Here is a 21383-nt window from a genome sequence, read left to right as displayed (position 1 = left end):
AAGCGTTGCGCCCGATTTAAATTATTGGGCTGTTGCAGAGAGGAAGCCAAGGAGTTGACACAATCACTATTTATACTAAAATTTACAAGTGGGTTATTTAAAATTTAATATTAAAATATTTATAAATTATTTAATTTGTTTATTGTATTTATTTTATGTATTTATTAAAAAAAATTATCGAGAACTTTAGGCTACTATTAATAAAATATGTTTGATAAATTGCTAATATTAAAAAAATTAAATATGCAGATAATTTAGAAAAATTTATACTAATTTATGATATTTATTTAGTATTGTACTCATATTATTATAACATTTTAAAGTTAATTTCTAGGCTGCTATGAAAATTAAGCTTCCTTCATTTCACGATATATTTACTCTTACTTAGGGTACGTTTGGGGCAACTACTCTACCACAGCATAAGTACTACAGTGAACAGTCCCTATATTTTTATGGGAGCCTGATTAATCAATTGACTTATTAAAAATAAAAATATGCTTAAATATGATTTAAATAAAATTTGAGACTCGAGTGTTCTTTTTATTTAGTAGATGATAAATATGAAAGATTAAATTACGAGTAATTATTCTGGTTAAAGATAAATTTATCATTAGTAAATGATAAACTTATTTGTCAAGTGTAATGTATTAGTAAACTTTTATATTTCATTAACGAAACAATTTCACATTATTTATAAATAAATGGCGCATTGTTTAAAATACAAACTATGCTATATTGTCACTTAGCTATGTGAGTGTGGGGTGAAATGACATTTTGACGGTAGGTATACCTACCCGTGGTTTTCAGACTTGTTTTTTTATTTCGTGTTTGACTTTTCATCTGCCCATTGATTTTAATAAAATTGTGATACGTATATTATTATTTTAAATGATCATATAGGGGGTCTATAAATAATGAATATTGTCGCTTCGGTCTATCTTTATTTATTACTTTATTAGTTAAAGCCTTAAAGGGTCTCGGTCCTCTCATATAGGTGGTCGATAAATAATGAAATATTGTCGCTCCGGTCTATTTTTGTTTATTAGTTAAAGCCTTAAAGGGTCTCGGTCCACTCGGATTAAAATAGTAATATACGTGTCACAATTTTATTAAAATCAATGGACATAATTGTGTCTAGAAAAATCACCACTTACCTAGGGTAATCTATTAAGGTAGCGTTTATATTTTGTATTAGAGTGAAAATCTTGAGAACTGAAAATCTTGAGATTAGGAGTGTGGAATGAGAGTGGGAGTAAGTTGTTTACTTACACTGGAGTCAGAATATGAAATTGTCTTGAATTTGGAGTAAATAATTTTAAATTACAGTTTTACCATTATTTAAATAATTATAATTTTTAATTACAAAATTAATAAAAAATATATTTGAAAATAAAATATTTATTTTATTATATTTATAAATTAATTATTATTATTAATATTCTTAATTATATATATCATAATTTTTTTATTAATTTTAATTTGAATATGTAAATAAAAAATTATTAATAATAGCAACGCAAATAAAACATTATCATTGATAATATAGTACAAAATTAATATTTTCTTAAAATAAAATATTTATTATTATTAATTAAATAAATATAATAATATTATATTTTCAAATAAAGATAAAATATAGTAATATTATTAATTCTCTATGAGTATAATAATATTATTTTTAAGTAATTTTAACTTAGAATCAATGTAAATTATTGTTTTTAACTAAATATAATAATATTACATTTAAATATGTTTAATATTATTATTTTAATAAATTTAAATTATAAAACAACATACTAATATTATTTAAATAAATATAATATTATTTATTTTATTTTATTAAATTTAATAAAATAAGTATGTTTATTATTATTATTTTTAATAAATGTAATTTATAATATAATATAATATAATAGTATTTAAACAAATATGATATTATTTATTTTATTAAATATTATTTAATTTATTTTAAATATAAGGGTAAAAAGAGAAAAGTGTGCAGGGACGTAGTCAGGATTTTGATTGAGCCGGGGCACATTTAAAATCAAACATGACTCGAATGCGCGATTGCTCGTATCATAAGTCCCCATTTGGGAAAATGTATTGTGGGCCCTATAAACTCCAAATGGGAGCTTGCCACATGTATAATTGTGCTATTTATAGAGTGCGTCTGTATGCATCTAATTGAAACCCCTATTTAAAGTATAATACATTTTTAAAAATTTAGATAGCAATATATAACATTACAACTATAATATTCATTGATAATAAATTTACTTATTACAATGGTTCTCCGTGAAAACTCCTCAATGGGATTTTATGAGTTGAAAATAATGCATTATCACTATAAGCAAAAATATTTTTTTCAATATACAAGACTAGGTTATTACTTAATTTGCTCTTAAAATCTTTTAATAATAACAAAAATATTCATATATTGCAACACACAAAACAAATATGAAATGCACGATAAAATTATAAATTTTAAAACTAGACAAAAGATTAATTAGAAAATAAAAAATTAGAATTAGGTAGACTTACAACTTATGGTTCAGTGTTGAAAGACTAAATAATTGATTTTACTTGAATAAAAAATAAAAAGATTAAAGACCGGTCCATTAACCATTATACTAACATTTTGGTATGATTGTTTTTTATTTTAATATTTGTTCTTGTGTCTTTAATCAAGTTTCATGAAATGTTAATAACTAATTAAATTATTTATAATTAGAAATTTAAACTAGGGACAATATGAAATATTTTAAAATTACTGGAGTCAATTTTAAATTTTACAATTCAATTGGGGCATTTTTCATAAATAACAAAAAAACTACAATTTTTTAGTATCATTATAAAAAAAATTTTAAAGCCAGCTGGGGCCTGTGCCCCACCTCGTCCCATGCTGGCTCCGTCCCTGAGAGTATGGAGTAGATTCCCACTCCCATGGAGGTGGGAGTGGGAATCCACCTCCATGGGAGTGGGAGTGGGAGTGGGAATCCCACTCCCCACTCCAAAATTAAGTGGGGTTCACGGAACAAGATTCTCATTTCCCTCTAAAAAATTGTATGTAAACATTAGAGCGGGAGAAATTCACACTACTCACTCCCATTTCAAAAAATAAATACTACATAAAGGTATATGGGATACCCGTGTATTTTTCTCAACTAATATCGTCCGTGGATTCGGAATCTCTGATAATTTGTCACATGGCATTGATTCAAAATCTCAAGTCTTTCAAAACTACAAATTATAGAAATAATTTACACCACTTGATTTGTACTCGTGCAATCAACAAGCAGAAGTGAAAGTAACTTGTGAAGGGTACCGCATGTATTATACATTATCAAAAAGACAGAGATCGAGCCAAATAACATATAAAATCCGGCGCTCTCAACCACATCAGTATTTGCTGCCGTCCAGCAAATTAAACTACTCAGCGGGTAGGCTCATGCTCAAATTTCAATGATTGTATTAACTATTTCTGATAGTTTAATAGCATTATATATGTTTTGCTTTTAAGGGTTGATTTTATTACAGAAGGACGTCGTTTAATTTGTTACTATTTGTTGCATATATAGGACTCGAAACATGGAGGGGGAAAGGAATGGCTTAATAACATTTGCTTCCCTTAAAGAACACAAAGAAAGGCTAGTTGACGAGGAGCGAGAAAACTTGGAGCCTCAACCTGAGTGCTGTATTTACAGGGTTCCTAAATCTATCCGCAAAGCAGATGAAGAAGCCTACACGCCTCAGGTAATTTCGATAGGCCCTCTTCATCACGGTAAAGAAGAATTAGCTTATATGGAAAAGCAAAAAATTAGATATAGAAGAGAATTTAGTGAACGAATCACTCCAGAGACATGGCAGGAATTTGTCACCTTCATAGAGAATCACGAGCAACGTATTCGCAACTGTTATGAAGAGGCGTCGAAACTTGAAAAACTTGAGTTTATAACAATGATTCTATATGATGCTGTCTTTATCATCGAGTTGTTTTTGAAACATGAAGAACGCATTAGGGATAGAAGTAAACCTGCGCCGTACAACGCACCATTACAGGTTGATATTCGGTTGGATTTGGTATTGCTTGAAAATCAGCTCCCCTACTTTGTCCTTGAGGAATTATATATGATAGTTTTCCCTAGCAATATCCATCACCTCTCCTTCCTTCATCTTTCTTGTGTGTTCTTCACGAGTTCTAGCATTAGCAATGATACGCCCATTTTTCCTCGAAATGTTGATGTCCAACTTAAACACTTCACTGATTTGAAAAGATATCTTATGACAATGAGGTTCTCGACACCACAGAACCTTAGAAGATCAACTTTAAAGATACCTTGTGCAGTCAAACTGCAAGAGTCAGGAGTGAGATTCAAGCTTGTTGAAAGAGAAAGCTTTCTCAATATAACATTTGAGAAGAAAAGGCTACTCAGTTTCATGCCATGGTTCAAAGTACGGGAGCTTCAAATTCCAGTCCTTAAAATATATGACTCGACGGAACCCTTGCTTCGAAACTTGATGGCCCTCGAGCAGTGTCACTATCCATCCGAAACCTACATTTGCAATTATATCAATGTGATGGATTCTCTTATCAACGCTGAAGAAGATGTGGATTTGCTTGTTGAAGCAGGAATTATACGTAATCATGTGGGCGACAATGCTAAGGTAGCAAATATGTTCAAGAAATTTGGCAAAAAAATTGTTTTAGATTATTTCTGTTACTGTGACGTTCTTGAGGATCTGAAAGCGCACTACGACAATCCTTGGAACCATGCTGTGTCAACCTTGAAATTGAAGAGAGTTTATTTTAACAGTCTTTGGAGAGGCACTGGAACTGTCGCTGCCATTCTGCTCTTAGTCCTCACATTGGTACAAACCATATGTGCTATTCGCCAAGTTGTGTGATTTTATTTACTATCTGAATTAGAAGCTTCACTTCGCAATGCAATTTTCCAATTTGATTTAAGTTTGTTTGTCATAGATTGAAGCAGCAGTCACAGTTTGCCCCCAAAGAGGTATTTCGCGTTTGTGAGCTGTGGCTGCCACAGCGACCATCTTCCTTTTCACTGTGGCGTGTTCAATCAACCAATATATTGTGCCTATTCTCATGTGTTAAATTTCATTCTTTTTTCTGCTACCAATCTTCAAGAGAGTACTATGGGTGAATTAACGCAAAGAAAGAGCAAATAAAAATTACTTCACATTTGAATAGATCTCAAAAGGCTGATGCTCTGCATTAATTATTTTATTATTGGGAATAACCTGGATATTCAACCCAATAATAATTAAATTCGGAGAAAGTTAGGCCTCCCATCACTGGCGTTGGATTGGAGAAAACAAGAAATCGTGCATGGATAACTCGATCTCTAAGGCTCATCAACCACTACAAAATTTGCAAAACTGCATAATCGTGCATGGTGGCATTAGTATCAATTTCTGGATAAATTTTGTTATTCCGAAAGTGTGAGCACAGTGTAAGATTCCTGTGGCTCACCAGCGCGCTGAACTCCTTTCTTATTGGGCATATTTCACATGCACAAATCTTGCAACCCAGGCTCCAATAAAAAGCCTTGTTCAAAAACACAAGGGGTCCAGGGCTTTCAAGTTTTTAGCTCCAGCCTGTTGGGGCCCGCGTTGTGTTAATGGTTTCCAGATGAAGTAATTACATAAGGACCCCTGATTTTTTTGTTTTACCAAATGATGACGTTTTATATCATTTTGTGCCAAATAGGTCCCCACTCCTAATGAAATGACTGAAATACACCACGGGGACTAAAATGTTATTACTCCTTTATATCCTTTGATTTTCTCCAAAAAGGGTATGTATAACACCTTAGTTCCTAATATGTATCTAAATGGGAAGTATCATAATTAACGTAAATTGATGATAAAGAACAAAGGAGTTCGAAAAGATAGTTGTATACTTATGAAAAGTTGTTGGCAAATTAGGATTTTGCTCTCTTTCATCCATAAAATGAGAATGACCAAAAGGAGAAAAACAAAATATAAAATACAATGCTAATGTCTAAAATAAAAAGAAAATGCATGTAGTTAAAAATGAAATATTTTGTTGATTCAAGTTGCTAATCACTCTGAAATGAAGTTAGTTTCGTCTTTCCTTAAATTTCGAAACAGTATACTATGCACCTAAAAAAGATATTTATTAATAAAATTACAGTCCAAAATAGATGCAAATGTCATATTGTACATCGTAAACAAAATAAATAAACATGATTAGAGAGCCAATAGATCAATAACCAACAAAACTAGAAGACAACCTTGTAGAGAATATTTCGGCAATCATGCCTCCAATGATTGGTGTTGTTGGATTGGAGAAGCCATGAAATCCTACATGGATTGATGAGCAAAAAATCTCTAAGGCTTATTAAAATTACAAAATTGTTATTCCCAAAGTGTGAGCCTTAAGTACAACGCATGGTTGTTCTGGCTTTCCCGGGCTGAACTCGTTTCTTATTGGGCTCTTTTTATGTTAACAAATCCTGCAATCCAAGCCCCAACAATAAGCATTGTTCAGAATAAGGATCAGACTATTAGAAATAGCCAACCAGTCAAATATGGAGAAATACTTTTCACACCCCTTTAGTATTGTTTATAAAACTCTATTTTTGTAATCTATTCTAGTTATTACACAAAAGGATAAAAATACATATTTAATTAAACTAAAATGTCTTTACAACTATAAATCGTAAACCCAGATATTTTTTAAATCCTAATTTATGATCCAATTTATTTTTTGAAAATTCAAAATATTATGGATAAGTGCGTTTGCTGTATAATTAATTTCTTTAAGAGAATTTTAATTAAAAATCTATTATAATTATTTTGTTCTTTTGATAATTTTAACCAACGAAAGCGTTATAAATATAAAAAAGTAAATAGGGTCTGGTAAGCTTTAAAGAGCTCCAATCTAAATTAAACTTTCTGTTATGTTGGTCTCCAGATCGGGTAATTAAATCTGGCCCCCTGATTTCTTCTTTTTACCAAATATGACATTTTCTGTCATTTGTATCAAATAGGTCAGGTCCCTACCCTATTGAAATGACTGAAATGCCCTACGGGGACTTGAATGTTATTATTTCTAGCTTCTTTATTTATTAGTCACAAGATTTTTGTTGATTTTGGTGATTGCATTTTATCAACAAAACACTCCTGACTATTTTCAAAAAATACAAAGCACACTCACTCAAAACAAAGTTGGCCTAAAGGAAAACCCCTATTTTTCGACCTGTTTAGGCTCAGCACTCGTATGCTTCGAGCCACTTCGCTATTTCTATTTACTCGGACGCTGCAACCCTGACAGGTCTTGCCATCTTCTCCCTCGCTCTTGCTTTTGTTTCAATTGTTTTTGTTCAGAATTGCTTGATTATTTGTAGTTCACTGTACTGGGTTTGGTTATTTAGTTGGTCTTAATTTTTGCTTGCAGCATTTTGTTCAATTGTCGCTTAATTCATTGTGAATATTCAATAGGGAACTCTTTTGGCTCAGCATTTTGCCATTTGTGCATTCTATAGTTTTTGTGGGCAATCATTTGTGTGCACAATTTCTGAGTTTTAATGTTTCAATTTTCTGGTCTTTGATGGACAGGTATTAAGAACTTTCTGTAGAAAACCAGGAAATTTAAGCCATTTGGGAATCTCTTTTTGTTGGCACATATTACTAAAAGTACTTTTGAAATTTGATTGTTTAGATGGCGACTTGCATGTCTCCGTGTTTTACGCCTTCTGATACTCGAGCAATGGGGGTACTGACAGTTTTTGGAGGGAGGGTATCGATGGAAAATCATCTGGGAAGAGTTAATGGTTTGAAAATGTCTGATAACAAGAATGGGTATTTGGGTACTGGTCAAAAGTCAACTTTCACTCAGTTTAGATGTTCAGCAAACTCTCAGAGTGTCAGTTCATATCACAACAAAGACCCATTTCTGAACCTGCACCCTGAAGTTTCATTGCTGCGAGGAGAGGGGACCAATACAATAAGCAACCCAAGGAAGGATAGTCCTAGTGGAAGTGTCACTGAGAGCATAGAAGAAGCATCTAGTCCAAGTAGTTACAATGAAGCTAAGATCAAAGTTATTGGGGTCGGTGGTGGTGGGTCAAATGCTGTTAATCGGATGATAGAGAGTGCAATGAAGGGTGTGGAGTTCTGGATTGTCAATACTGATGTTCAAGCCATGAGAATGTCACCTGTTTTTCCTGAGAATCGGTTACAAATTGGTCAGGAGCTAACTAGGGGGCTTGGTGCTGGTGGGAACCCAGAGATTGGCATGAATGCAGCCAAAGAAAGCAAAGAATCAATAGAAGAGGCACTTTTTGGTGCTGACATGGTCTTTGTTACAGTAAGTATGACATCCTCATTGAGACATTAATTTTGCATGGGAACTTTATATACCCTTATTATTAATTTTCTTTTCCCACATCTTGGTTCTTTTTCATTTTTAGCGTTACTTTTATTGTTTTGACTGAGACTTTTAAGTTTCTATTTGCAGGCTGGAATGGGTGGAGGAACTGGCACTGGCGGGGCTCCTGTGATTGCAGGGGTTGCGAAGTCGATGGGTATATTGACTGTTGGTATTGTTACAACCCCTTTTTCTTTTGAGGGACGAAGAAGGGCAGTTCAAGCCCAGGAAGGAATTGCGTCTTTGAGAGACAATGTTGATACACTGATCGTGATTCCAAATGACAAGTTATTGACTGCAGTTTCCCAGTCCACCCCTGTAACAGAGGCATTTAATCTAGCTGATGATATTCTTCGACAAGGTGTTCGTGGTATCTCTGATATAATTACGGTATGAGGCACTAAAGCAAATTCTTATGGAAATATCAAAATATATTTTCCCTTTCATCATTAGCTTTATTCTCTTTTAAAAGTTGAACCTTGAATTTTATTACTTCTCTTCATCCTTGCAAAGTACTCGACATAGTACTTACAATTGAACCTGTTGATAATCATTGACTATATCTTTTATTCAGTTGAGACTCTCCAATTAAATGGTTATGTCCTTTCTTGTTATGTTTATGTCCTTCAAAGAATAAAAGAAATGAGCTAAGACCTTTAACATCCTTGTCCAAGGAATTTTTATCCATTTGACTTTCAGCAATTTTTAGAAGATATTTAAAATGGCGTGACTTGCTTTATCCAGGTTAGGTAGACCGAGAAATTAAACAGACTAATAAAATTAAGTTTTGTTTGGAAAGTCTGGAAATTAAGTTACGACTTTCTGTTTCGAACAGAAATTTTGGACATCCCAATGCAGAATGGTCCCCAAAACTTCTGGGAGAGAAGTACCTAACATTATTAGACTTATCGTTGAGAACTAGTAGTTTGGTGTTGTAGCTCTGATTTCTCATTAAACATTTTAGTACATAGGAACTATTTCTTTTGAATTCTAATTATTGGTGTCTTTCCTTAATCACAGATCCCTGGGCTCGTAAATGTGGATTTTGCCGATGTTCGAGCTATAATGGCAAATGCAGGCTCTTCATTGATGGGAATAGGAACAGCAACTGGTAATTTTTAAGCTATTTTGTCACATGAATGTGGAATTGTGGTAGTGTCTTAGATTCTTAATTTTGAAACATCCTTTTCTAAGACCAAATTTACCATTTTCTGTCTCTCTCAGAATAAACATAAAAATAAATTTAAAAAATGTTGAAAGCTTTAACCAAAGTCAACAATGGATTTTGCAGCTTTTTCCTGTGCTAAAAATTAGAAGAGTGAACTATGGCGGTCCTCTAGTGGCCTGATATGGAGTGGTAACTTTTGAATGGCGACACAACTAATTCAAGAATAGTACTGGGGTTAATTTCCTCCTGACCAACCCTGTTTTGAGATATTAATATGGAAATCTGATCCACTATTTTGTTGCATGTTTGCCTTGCATTCCAGATGTGACATTCAGTGAACAAATAGGTGCTAAACTAGCAATCTGCACTTTAAATTCATTTTTAAATTGGTATGCAACAAATTCTTCATCATTTTTCATCTTGTTGAGATGGATTACCCACTGTGTCACATTTCTTTGTTCTTTGATATCACATTTCATTTTATTGCCTAAGGCGGCCTCTTAACTGATAGGTTACTTTGATCTAGCATTGATCATCACTTTCAAATCTAGTCCACAAACATAATGCTTAAAGTTAACTTTTGTGGTTGTGCTTTCTTTTGTGTAGGGAAGACAAGAGCAAGAGATGCTGCATTAAATGCCATCCAATCACCTTTATTGGATATTGGTATAGAGAGGGCTACTGGAATTGTGTGGAACATTACTGGTGGAAGTGATTTAACCTTGTTTGAGGTCTCTCTCTTTCTCTTTGGCTGTTTATTTGTGTGTTTATTGTTGTCATGGACTTGATCATTATATATATCTTCTTCTATGCTGCAAACTTTTGTTGGCATCTTTTGAATGCAGCTTCAGATGCTTGTAATTCTGAGCTGCATAAAGCTGACCTTTTGCTTGGAATACAATAATGTGCCCACGGGATAGCCATTCAACCCCTAAGCTCTAATTTGCTACTGGAATTTCTTTAACGTCCATGTCATATTCAATGTAACTCTACTTGTTTGCGTACATTCTATGTTGATATCCCAGAAATTCTGTTGCTCATATGTTTGTCTTGTACTATTCTTTAGTATAGTTGTACTTAATCCAAATTTCTTCTTAAACTAATCTGCTAGGGCAATAATCTGAAATATACTTATCATACCAACTGAGACGTTATGATATTTCAAAATAACTGTGTAGAAGACGCTAAAAATGGCTCTTATATTGTCTAAACTGCCTTGATCGTGTCTATTCTTTGTACGTAAGATGTATTCGACAGCCTTGATTTGTCCTTAAATATCTTTTTTTTTGTTTTAATTTTGCAACTCTTCTAGACCCAGCATATGTTAGTTATGGTGACGTATAACTGTTGTAAGATCCAGTTTTGATTTGCGAATTTTGCAGGTGAATGCGGCAGCAGAGGTTATATATGATCTTGTGGATCCAACCGCCAATTTAATATTTGGAGCGGTGATAGATCCATCACTTAGTGGTCAAGTAAGTTGTTCCTCTGGATCATGTATCATGCTCATACTGCAGCATTTTTCTAGTAGAGCTTTAGTTTCAAGTATATTTTTAGTCAATCCATTAAGCAAATGCTTATCATTCTCTCTAAATCGATTGATATAATTTCTTTCTGTTCCCTGTGATAATCTTTACATCACAATTAGTAATGCCTTTTTTCCCCTTTTCTAATGAGATTGGAATTGAAATAGCAAGTCTAAATTATTAAGGTCATTCTATGGCTTTTTCTATCTGAATGTATGCTGTTAGATAAAATTGTAGGTGTCAGGTCTTATTTGTGGGATCAACATTTTGAAAGATCTCTTAAATTACCCTCATATTTTGAAGGTTAATCAAGTGGTAAAATTTATAATTTTCATTTTCTTCTTTTTAGGTAAGTATTACTCTGATTGCTACTGGTTTCAAACGCCAAGAAGAAAGTGAAGGAAGGCCTCTTCAGGTAACTCTACATTCTATCTCCTGCTCTCACTCTCTCCCTTTCACTTTTGCTAATCTTGAGTGGCTATTGTCAAACGCAGGCAAGTCAGCTAGCACAGGGAGATGCTGCCTTTGGAATAAACAGGCGACCTTCCTCTTTCAGTGAAGGTGGTTCAGTGGAGATCCCCGAGTTCCTGAAGAAGAAAGGGCGATCACGCTTTCCAAGAGCCTGAATTGTGTTGCACCATAGTATATCAAACCCATGAGTTTCTGCTTCACTTCAGTATCCCTTAGCTTTACATACCACTCTTGTTAGTAGTTTTTAGCTTTCAGATAGCAAGTCTGGTTGTCCAAAATTTCAGGGTTTCCCGCTAGGTTGTAGATTTTGCCTTATTCTCTGTATCACTGACTACTATAAATTCTGTGTGTTATATTCTCTCCTAAAAGTTTCAATAAGTTTGAGAAGTTTTCAAGCTAAAGCTTGTGCTCGTAGCATATTTTGAATAAACCCCAAGAGAGCTTGTACAGAGTGTAGTCAGATTGAACGGGAGATAAACCCATGTGTTGGAAGCATTCGAAGTTGAATCTATTATATTTATTCAGTGTTCATGGATCTTCTTTTAAACTCATTTGAGCACTATCCTCCTTTTTTCCTTTGATTTCAAATTAACAATGAGGATTCTGAATCATTCTTGGCGAACTACAAGTAATGGTTTAATCACTGTTGCATAAGGAATACAATGCCTCTCCTCTCCACTAAAGAACTCATGCTTTGTCTCTTGCTATACAAAAAATAATATATGCATAAGGGCAAGGATAAAAGACTTTTAAGTCTGATGAGAAATCGGACAATTTTGAACCAAAATAGAACACTCAAGCAACACGCCCATAAACTCCGCAAGCCAGAACTCTTTTTAACATTTTAAATGCCTAAACCTCAGGTCGAGACCGCAAATAGCTGCAGCTCGGGAAGCCAATAGCAGAAACTATTAACGGAAGGACAGTAGTGTGCCAGCGGCTCGGAATCATCAAAACTCTTATAAGCAGAAACCAACTACAGTCTTAAACTAAAATTCAACTACTCTACAGACTTTTGTCAGCATGGAAAAATTTCGAATTCAAATTCTATATCGACCTCTGAAAAGCCATTCTTGTTGCATCCTCTAACATCTGAAGCTCATCGTCTTCCTCCTTCACATCTGCTCCAGCCTCCATGTCTTATCAGAAGAAGAGCTTCCTTGCCAGTTGCCACTACATAAAAATAAATAAATAAATAAAAAAGGAAAAATCTACTTGTCATCATCTTCTGGAGTAATTCTAAATGAAATACTCTTTTCAAAACTAAAATCTTTTCAGGGCTGCCTGATGTCATCCCTCAGACTAACTTTCTCAGCAAAAGTGTGCATTTGCACAGCAAGTCCTCAGTATTTTCTCATATTTTTCTTTATAGGGTAGTGCAGTGACCATGGCGAAGCCAAAAAATTTTTCCTCGAAATCGAACATGTGAAAACAAATGCTTAGGAATGGAGCAAGAAGATTTCCTGAAATGAAAGACAAAGTCGAAGAGATTTAGAGATACACTTTTGCTAAATATATAACATGAACGAAGCCATTTTTAAATACCTTGCATCTAAATATATTTTGCACATTGTGCTGCCGATCTTCTTGCAAATCATAGAGAGAGTTTTAAAACTGTACATGTGATTTTTCCATCAGAAAAAGAAAATTAATAATAATTAGAATCATACTTTAGATGTCAGATATTATATTTAACTTAACCAACTGAAATGAAAGAGCAGAAATATTGTTGATTACCTAACTCAACCGGATTGTAAATAGTCTGAGCACCCTCTTAACTTCAATAAATAAGCAGGATAAGTCAATCACCTTAGAAACTACCTGATAATTTAAAATGAAAATAAGTTAGGGACTCTGTGTCTGCGTCAATGTAAAACAGAAAAATAATTAATAAAAACCAACAAAGGATTATGAATCATTCTGTGAAACTACAACCAATGGTTAAAGTCTACTGTTTCAGATTGACAAACCTGCGATAGAGTACAAGTCTTCTTCCTGTGGATCATATACGAATTTGTCATCAATCTTAACGCAAGGGATGTGGGCTATCTTGGACCACTCCTGTCCTTTATCTCTTTGGCATTGTTTCTCTAGCAGGGGACAATTTTTTATGTATAACTGCAGAAGGGAGGTTGGCAAGTATGGAATGAATGTGAGATTTGGACAACCATTGATTGTCAATGATTCTAGAGTTTTGAGGCCGTGAAAACCTTTGGAAGACAAGTATTTCAAATGTTGAAAACTTTTGATGGTGAGTCGATTTAGAGAGGCGGGCAGCATTATTTCCATTCCTGGAAAAGTCACCTCAACTGATCCACTGATTTTAAGCTCTAGAAGAGAAGTGAGTTTGTACAATCCCCACTCAATAAGCATCTGGTAGATATTAGGATCTTTGATTGAAAGTGATGTTAGGCTCGAGGGAAAACCTTCTTCAGGAAAGGATATGATGCTTGGACATTCACTTATGCTTAATTTTCGAAGAGAGTTGAGGCTGCGGATGCGATTAGGCAGGGCATTTAGCTTCTCACAACAATGGATAAGTACTTTCAGGGTGGAGCAGGGAAGGCCTCCTTCTGGAAAGGAAATGAGACTTGGACAATCAAATATACAAATATCAGTAAGACTGTTAAGAGTTTTAAGGTTTTCAGGAATGGACTTCAGATTTTCACATTTTGAGATCAAAATATCTTTCAAAGACTTGTTGCTCTGGAATTTCTTCGCTATTGACTCTAGCTTTGGACACCTTTTAATTTGGAGGATTTCAAGCGCCTCAGGTAGCTGATCATCAATTGATATTATGCTCTTAAGCTTTGCACAATCATCAATCTCAATATGGATGAGTGTTGGAGGAAGCTGACCACTTGATGATATGGCTGTAAGCTCTGAACAGTCTTCAATCTTTAGACTTGTGAGTTTGGCAGGAAAATGGCCTCCTGACGACATGTTTGTAAGCTTTGAGCAATGGCGAATCTCTAGATGGGAAAGTGTTGCAGGTAACCGGCTTGTTGATGCTAAGCATGTGAGAGATGGGCAATGGTCAATGAGCAAGAAAATGAGACTGCAAGTTTCTTGATTATCATCCAACAAAAGCCGCAAATTCTGACAATTTCTAATTTCCAGGAGTTTAAGAGATAAAGGTAGCTGGCCTTTGAGAATGAATGTTAAAGAATGGCAGTCTTCAATTTTCAAACTCTCAAGACATGCATTGTTGTGCTTCATTCCCTTAGGTAAAGATGTCAGAGCATTGCATTTTGCAATATTAAGTTTTCTAAGGGAGGTGAATCTCTGCAGCCCTTGAGGTTGCTTCTGCCATAAATACATGAGCTCTTCACAATTGCCAATATCAAGACTTTCCACTTTCTGGTAATCTTGATTTAACCATTTGTCAAACACTGAGACATCTAAAAGTCTTATAGAATTTAGTGACTTGCCTTCACTTGGATCCCTCCATGTCATGCCTTTGCAGCCACTGATATTCAAATTCTGAAGCAATGGATAGCTTGAGAACGAGACCACCAACTGCTGACAAAAATGAATCACCAGTTTCTCCAATGAAGGAAGATGGTCTGGTAATTTTCCAGAGAGTTTTGGGCATGATGAGACGACAAGTTCTTGGAGGCTGGGGAATATTTCAACAGGCTCATATTCTCCTACAGAATCCCAATGCTCCCATTCCTGCAAATCTTCAAAATAAAGAGTCTCCAGGCATTTGAAAGGCTCTAAGCAACTCTCCCCATAAAATTCACAGCCTATGCTTTTGATTCTCTTCATCCTTTTGATTGTGAGGTTTTTGAGCGAACTCAATAAACCAAGTGAAGGCAAGGATGTGCAATTTTCACAATTTTCCAAAGTTAGAACCACCATTTTTGAAAATGATGGATCTCCTATCCATGATGAAAATCTTGCACCTCCGTAGCCTTTAATCGTCAGCTCTTTCAGGTCTCTGTGAGGTTGTAGCATGTCGAGTACATTTTTTTCTGCCTCCTCATTTCTTGTTTCATCAAATCCGAGCCTCCACTCTAATGACAACACTTCCAAGTTCCTCATGTCACTTAGGATGGCCTCTCTTGTGTTCTGGAAAGCAGTCACGTTGTGTAATCTTGAAATGCAAAGCCTCCCACGAAGAAACTTTAAATTCTTGAGGTCTTGCAAATCAGATCCTGTACTTTTGCCCACAATAAAATTAGACAGTGTCCGAAGACTTGTCAGTTCTCTCATTCCCAGCGGCATCTTTCTTATCAAATATGCCCCTGCAATATCAAGATGTCGTAGATTGATCAAATTTTCCATGTTGGGTGGCAACTTCTTTAACTGAAAGCAATTTTTCAATAATAGAACTTCCAAGTTGAATAGGGAACACGTTGACTCGGGCAAATTCCTCAAGGTAGTGTTGGAAAGATTAAGATACCTTAAATGTCTCAACCCTCCAATAGAATCCGGTAGCTCACTCATACGATATCCTGCTAAAGACAAAACTCTCAACTTCTTGCACTTGGGTAACAAATCAGAAAGAACCATACTAGTTATGAAGCAACGAAAGCCAGCATGAATTGGTGGCAAGGGGAGAAACGTCCTGATCAAGTCATCATTAACTTTGTGAAAGGCTTCAAATTTGCTTTTGCCATCATATTTACCGCAAGTGTATGAAAAATGACGAGTCCTTTCAAATCTTCTTGATTGCATATCAATCCCAATCCCAAGCTCATCCTCCAATCTACAAACTGTATCTCCAGAAACCCATTGAGCTAGATCATTGACAAGGTCATGCAGTGTTATATGACCGCTACCCGGTTGTTGAAACATTGATCTTGACAACAAATCACGAATATACTCACGCCCTATATCTTCCAACTGTTTACTTTTTGACGGCTGAATAAGGCCTTCTGCCATCCACAAAAGAACAAGCTCCTTCTCCTCAAATTCATAACCTTTCGGGAAAAGTGCACAATAAGCAAAACATCTCTTCAGATGTGAGGGAAGATGGCGATAGCTTAGTTTTAATACCGGAAGAATGTCAAAATCTTCATCCGATAAATCCCGTATGCTACCATTCAAAATATCTTCCCACTCTTCATAGCTCTGCTTAGAGTGCAGAAAACCGCCAAGATTACTTGCAACAAGGGGCAATCCTCTGCTCTTTTCGATAACTTTCTGACGGATGAACTGCAAATCTGGAAATGCACCAACATCTCCGCTGCCTTGATCAAATGCATGCTTGGCGAACACAGACCAGCAATCACTATCCGATAAAAGCTGTAATTCGTAATAATTAGTCGGTCCAGCTACAATTGATGCGACCTCCCTGCTACGTGTTGTCACAATTATCTTGCTTCCTGGCGCTGCAGCCATGAAAGGAGACTTGAACACTTCCCACGAGCCATAGTTAATTTTCCAAACATCATCTAGCACAAGTAAAAATCTTTTACCAGCTACTACTTGCCTCAGTTGAACCTGCACAGGATTCAAATCCTGAAGATGGCATGGGGAGAACGTGATGGACTCAAGAATGGCCTTTGATACCCTCAAAACATCAAAGCTAGCAAAACTGGAACTGCTGTAAGAAACACAAACCCATACTCTTGCAGTGCTGAAATAATCTTCCACTTTGTCGTCATTGTAAACATGGCGAGCAAGTGTTGTTTTGCCAACCCCTGCCATTCCTACAATGGGTATTACGCTAAACTTGCCATTAGTTGGAACTCCAACACTTAACACCATTTCAAGTAATTTGCTTATATCGTTTTCTCTCCCGTAAACAGCAGGCTCAATCGGGACACTCGTACTCGGCGGTCGCTGCCGCGCCCATCTAGTTGAAATAATCGCTTCATGATCAGGAATATAATAATCAACAGCTTTTAAGCCGAGCTCATGTCTCTGCTCACATAGATCTTCCAAACGACTGCTTATGTCCTCAATCTTAGACGAACTCCGTCGACTCAAAGCTGCAGAGAAATAATCAGAAAAACTGCTGATGACTTTCTGTTTTGACATCATCATTAGCTTGGTCTCTAAAACTTGAGTGGCGTATTCATCAAGAGCGTCCTCCACATCATACGCCAAGTCTCGGAGATCATCCAGCCACAGTTTTACTGCTTCATTCTTCAGTTGCTTCTCCTCTGCGTCGTCGAGCACGGCCTGAATCATCAACAGCTTCTTCTTCCACTGCTTCAGCTCTGAACATATCCCAGCTGTTTCGCTCGGGAAAAGCGACAGCAGCTTATGAGGCGCCAATCTGTCGAACAAAACCTGAAGAAATGCGCCCAGAAACACCTCTCCCACTGGCATTGTGAAGCTCTACCTCCAGAATGATTATTATTATTTTCTTTTTCTTTTTTCTTTTTTAATGAAATGATTATTATCACATCAACAGAACCATGAGATTAACGAAGAGATGGTTTCATTTGATTTTTGTGTGTGGAAACTTTTGCATCCTCTGTTACGTTGACTCCAACCAAAAAGACTATAGAGCCCAGACTATAATAGAGACAAGTGAAAGTCGCCGGTGCTCCTTGAGCATTGTTCGTGTTGATTAGTTGAAGGAAGAAAAAATTAAATGGAAAATGAACAGTACTTCAGAAGCGTTGAAGAATTTTTCAATAAACTAGACATCGTGTCTTGATTGATTAATCCATTAAAGTTATAGTAATTGTGATAAAGTCTCAAATTTAGTACAAAGTAACGTGACATAATTATATACAAAATTTATTAGAAATATCTATAAATTTAATCATACCGTATCCATTTGTATAAAATTTACGATTCTATCATTTTGTAAGGTTTTGACTTTGTCCCCATTATTTATCCATAAACTTCAATGTGCCCCATTAAATTATTTCTAAGTAATGCTAGAGCTGTTCAAATTATTTTTCACAAATATATGTAATATAGTGTTATTGGTTGAATAAAAATAAAAATAAATCACAGAATTATATAATAATTTTATCCAACCAATATTGTTATGTTATCTTACATATTATATATATATATATATATTTAAAATTCATGAATATTTAAACAATATTGATAGCAACGGTTAACAACCACACCAATCGCAATTGAGTAAAAGAAAGCAATTGCTTCAACTGCTATTTGATATCCATGATTTTCAGTAATTTAAATGTTATGGTCAGCCCATTGATCATACTTTGATTTTCTTCGTCTTTAATGCAGTGTTGGATAAAAAGAAAAAAAAAAGAAAAGGAAAATGCTATTCTCCAATAAGTGTATACCCACGTCCTCACAGATTGTGACTGATATTTGACATTTGGAAGGAAAACATTACTACGTGAACCCTTCCCAATTGTCTTGGGAAGTAATGTCATGGAAGGGTACCATTAAATGATAAATTGATCTCTCTTTTCTCAGCACATACAAGGAAAAAATTAATCTCGACAGGGTATTTTCTTTATTTTTTTATTCACTAGCTTGAATTCATCCAGCAAATGCTGAGAGATCGACTCAAGATCGCAGTAATGAGTAATGACAAAACCAGAAATTTTATGCTACCTATAATCAATCATTCACTTCCTTTATTAAGAAGATTTTGATTTTCTGCAGCAAGGAAGCTACTACCAGGCATTAATGCAATCTCAAGGGCAAAATACCCCCACCGATGAGGGGCTGACACGTCACCTTGAGATAAAACACTTTTTTTTTCTTTTTAAGAAAATCTATTGAAAAATATCTTTATTTCACAATTTTCTATTAAAAAAATAAAAAAGTGTCAATTAATTTTGAACCACATTTTCTATCATTAGGCCGACTTATCAACATTTTTTTGTAATGTGCCTAATTTTTTTTTTGTTTCTTTTAATAAAATTACAATGAAGCAATTAATTTACATCAAATCTTATAAAGTATTATTTAAATTTTTACTCTCATTAACGTTTAAAAAATATTTTTTTAACTTATATTTCATAAGAGAGAAATTAGCTCCACTCAATTAAATCTTAATTGAGAGGCGAAAGTTTATATAAAATTTGAATTCTTATGTCTTCAATAAAGACTTGAACTAATGTTATTACAAAGTGAGAGTAGCAACCAACGAACATTTTTTTTTTTAAATAGTAATTACACATCATATTACTGTATTATATAAATATTTATAAACGGTTATCACATTAGACATTATAACTACTATTACAATAGACATTATACTAATATTTATAATCAGATATACATAACTGAGACTTATATTATTACATTAAATTTATAAAATACATATTCAGATAAATAATCCTCAACAACTGCTATTACAACAGATATTTATAACTATTATTATATTTAATTAAAAAAATTTTGAGTTTACGAGGACGCGATCTCCTACCTTCGAAATCCTTCTTAAACCACACAAATAGCGAAACCCAATAAGCAGCATTGCATGAATGCAATAATCACAAAAACGAAAGAAAGACACGTTCATTTGTCACTAACCATACAAAGAAAATACACCTTTTCTTTTAAATGACGTGTAAACTAACACCCCATTCATTTCCTTGTCTTTGCTTTATTCCTCCCCTGCCCACACATAAGGCTCAAGCGACCCAAAAGCTATTGAAACAGTAAAAACCTTTACAGCAAAATAGACCACCACTGAATTGTTTATGAAGAAAGAACCCATCAAAATAATGCAGCAGCAGCCCGGTGAATTTATTCCTCCACTTGCTTCAGAACTCGACAAAACTCGTCATTCCATTTCCAGCGGTACCCAGATCAAGACTCAGCCGCCAAAAAACCAATCTTTAGAGCTCCACCAATGTCAAAGCATTGAAACGAATAAGCAGACGCAGAGCTTGTTGTGTTCAGAAACTTACTGTGAGTCTGTCACTCATCAGGAACAGGAAGCTGCGTTATTAGAAACTGTGCCTTCAGCTGATGAAGTTGAAGTTACAAAGGTGTTGTGTGAAAAACCTGCGGACCTGCCCTTGCCGGTGCAAGAGGAGAAGTCAGAGGAGGATAACGGACGTGAGAGGCTGAAGAGGCACAGGATAGACGTTGCGGGTCGGGTCTGGATACCGGATATATGGGGCCAAGAAGAGATGCTCAAGGATTGGATTGATTGTTCAGCTTTTGATGCTTTGTTAGTTCCCAGCGGCATCATGTCTGCTCGAGCTGCTTTGGCTCAAGAAGGAAGACGAGCTCATTCTGGTGGATTAAGAGTAGAAAACAGGTGTTAATATTTTTATTTTTATTTTTATTTTTACTCGTTATAGGATCTTTTAATCACCATTATGAGTTTCCAGTTTATTTAATAATCGTTAACTGATACCGGAAAAAGGAATATATTGAATGATTTAACTGAGGGGATATCGGTGATATCTGTTCAGTTTAATTAATTTTGATTCGAGCAATTAATTTACAGGGATTTAATCCGAGTTTAGACTTCATGGAGCATGAGCATTCATGTATTACTTGCAGTTGCAGAGGCTGTTGGCCTGTTACCTACCAAAGAGATTGAATTTTTTTTCTGAGCCATTTCATTTGGACTTTTCATCCGACAAAATATATGGCACACAAGGCTCAAAATTTCTGTGGCCAAGTGGCTAATATTGGTACAATTGGTATTATTGTGATTCTATCTTAAATGACAAGGAACTGAATTGGTACCCACATTACTTTATATCATACATAGCCGCCATACAGCCTGACTGCTCCTACCAACTAGCTGTGGGAGTGGCTCGAGCGGGGCACGTTACGCTCTGGCACTCAAATTTTTTAGTATACTTTGTGACATAGATGTTTTTAATTTTAGTATAGTAGCATCGTTTTCTTGTACCACAAATTGTGGATCATCGAATGAAAA

At 34.9% G+C, this 21383-nt stretch overlaps 5 protein-coding genes across 6 annotated transcripts; 3 read left to right on the top strand and 2 right to left on the bottom strand.

Moving 5' to 3' along the window:
- The first annotated feature begins 3588 nt into the window (after positions 1 to 3588).
- LOC18039258 (putative UPF0481 protein At3g02645) lies at positions 3589 to 4905 on the top strand. Its single transcript, XM_006430151.1, has one exon. It carries the CDS (start codon positions 3589 to 3591, stop codon positions 4903 to 4905), a length of 1317 nt encoding a protein of 438 aa, XP_006430214.1.
- Positions 4906 to 7156: 2251 nt separating this feature from the next.
- On the top strand, positions 7157 to 12091 carry LOC18039257 (cell division protein FtsZ homolog 2-1, chloroplastic). Of its 2 annotated transcripts, none has more exons than XM_006430149.2 (8): positions 7157 to 7321; positions 7709 to 8356; positions 8507 to 8806; positions 9437 to 9527; positions 10191 to 10315; positions 10967 to 11059; positions 11460 to 11525; positions 11605 to 12091. In XM_006430149.2, the coding sequence occupies exons 2-8, from the start codon at positions 7709 to 7711 to the stop codon at positions 11734 to 11736; spliced, it is 1455 nt and encodes a 484-aa protein (XP_006430212.1). In that variant the 5' UTR covers positions 7157 to 7321; the 3' UTR covers positions 11737 to 12091. The 2 variants fall into 2 exon arrangements, with proteins under 2 accessions (XP_006430212.1, XP_006430213.1); XM_006430150.2 differs by having other exon boundaries at positions 7606 to 8356.
- A 1233-nt stretch (positions 12092 to 13324) lies between these two features.
- On the bottom strand, positions 13325 to 15102 carry LOC112097256 (putative disease resistance protein At3g14460). Its single transcript, XM_024182254.1, has 2 exons — positions 13552 to 15102; positions 13325 to 13402 (listed from the first exon to the last, which is right to left on the bottom strand). The coding sequence occupies exons 1-2, from the start codon at positions 15035 to 15037 to the stop codon at positions 13392 to 13394; spliced, it is 1497 nt and encodes a 498-aa protein (XP_024038022.1). The 5' UTR covers positions 15038 to 15102; the 3' UTR covers positions 13325 to 13391.
- On the bottom strand, positions 15058 to 17866 carry LOC18039019 (putative disease resistance RPP13-like protein 1). The gene is made up of 2 exons (XM_024182623.1): positions 15102 to 17866; positions 15058 to 15064 (listed from the first exon to the last, which is right to left on the bottom strand). Exons 1-2 carry the CDS (start codon positions 17864 to 17866, stop codon positions 15058 to 15060), a joined length of 2772 nt encoding a protein of 923 aa, XP_024038391.1.
- Positions 17867 to 20006: 2140 nt separating this feature from the next.
- On the top strand, positions 20007 to 21211 carry LOC18039534 (protein BIC1). The gene is made up of 2 exons (XM_006430146.2): positions 20007 to 20750; positions 20943 to 21211. The coding sequence occupies exons 1-2, from the start codon at positions 20185 to 20187 to the stop codon at positions 20959 to 20961; spliced, it is 585 nt and encodes a 194-aa protein (XP_006430209.1). The 5' UTR covers positions 20007 to 20184; the 3' UTR covers positions 20962 to 21211.
- The last annotated feature ends 172 nt before the right edge of the window (positions 21212 to 21383 follow it).

This window comes from Citrus clementina, unplaced genomic scaffold (assembly GCF_000493195.1).
Source record: "Citrus clementina cultivar Clemenules unplaced genomic scaffold, Citrus_clementina_v1.0 scaffold_6, whole genome shotgun sequence".
NCBI lineage: Eukaryota > Viridiplantae > Streptophyta > Magnoliopsida > Sapindales > Rutaceae > Citrus > Citrus x clementina.
The sequence above is the reverse complement of the archived record's forward strand: the minus strand, read 5'-3'. Positions and strand labels throughout refer to the sequence as shown.

What these genes read in the sequence shown, in the direction of transcription:
- LOC18039258 (XM_006430151.1), top strand. Translation starts at nt 3,589, where the DNA reads ATGGAGGGGGAAAGGAATGGCTTAATAACATTTGCTTCCCTTAAAGAA.
- LOC18039257 (XM_006430149.2), top strand. Translation starts at nt 7,709, where the DNA reads ATGGCGACTTGCATGTCTCCGTGTTTTACGCCTTCTGATACTCGAGCA. An exon ending in CTGACATGGTCTTTGTTACA is followed by an intron (nt 8,357 to 8,506) that starts GTAAGTATGACA and finishes TTCTATTTGCAG; the next exon opens with GCTGGAATGGGTGGAGGAAC. An exon ending in GTATCTCTGATATAATTACG is followed by an intron (nt 8,807 to 9,436) that starts GTATGAGGCACT and finishes CCTTAATCACAG; the next exon opens with ATCCCTGGGCTCGTAAATGT.
- LOC112097256 (XM_024182254.1), bottom strand. Translation starts at nt 15,037, where the DNA reads ATGACATGGAGGGATCCAAGTGAAGGCAAGTCACTAAATTCTATAAGA.
- LOC18039019 (XM_024182623.1), bottom strand. Translation starts at nt 17,866, where the DNA reads ATGCCAGTGGGAGAGGTGTTTCTGGGCGCATTTCTTCAGGTTTTGTTC.
- LOC18039534 (XM_006430146.2), top strand. Translation starts at nt 20,185, where the DNA reads ATGAAGAAAGAACCCATCAAAATAATGCAGCAGCAGCCCGGTGAATTT.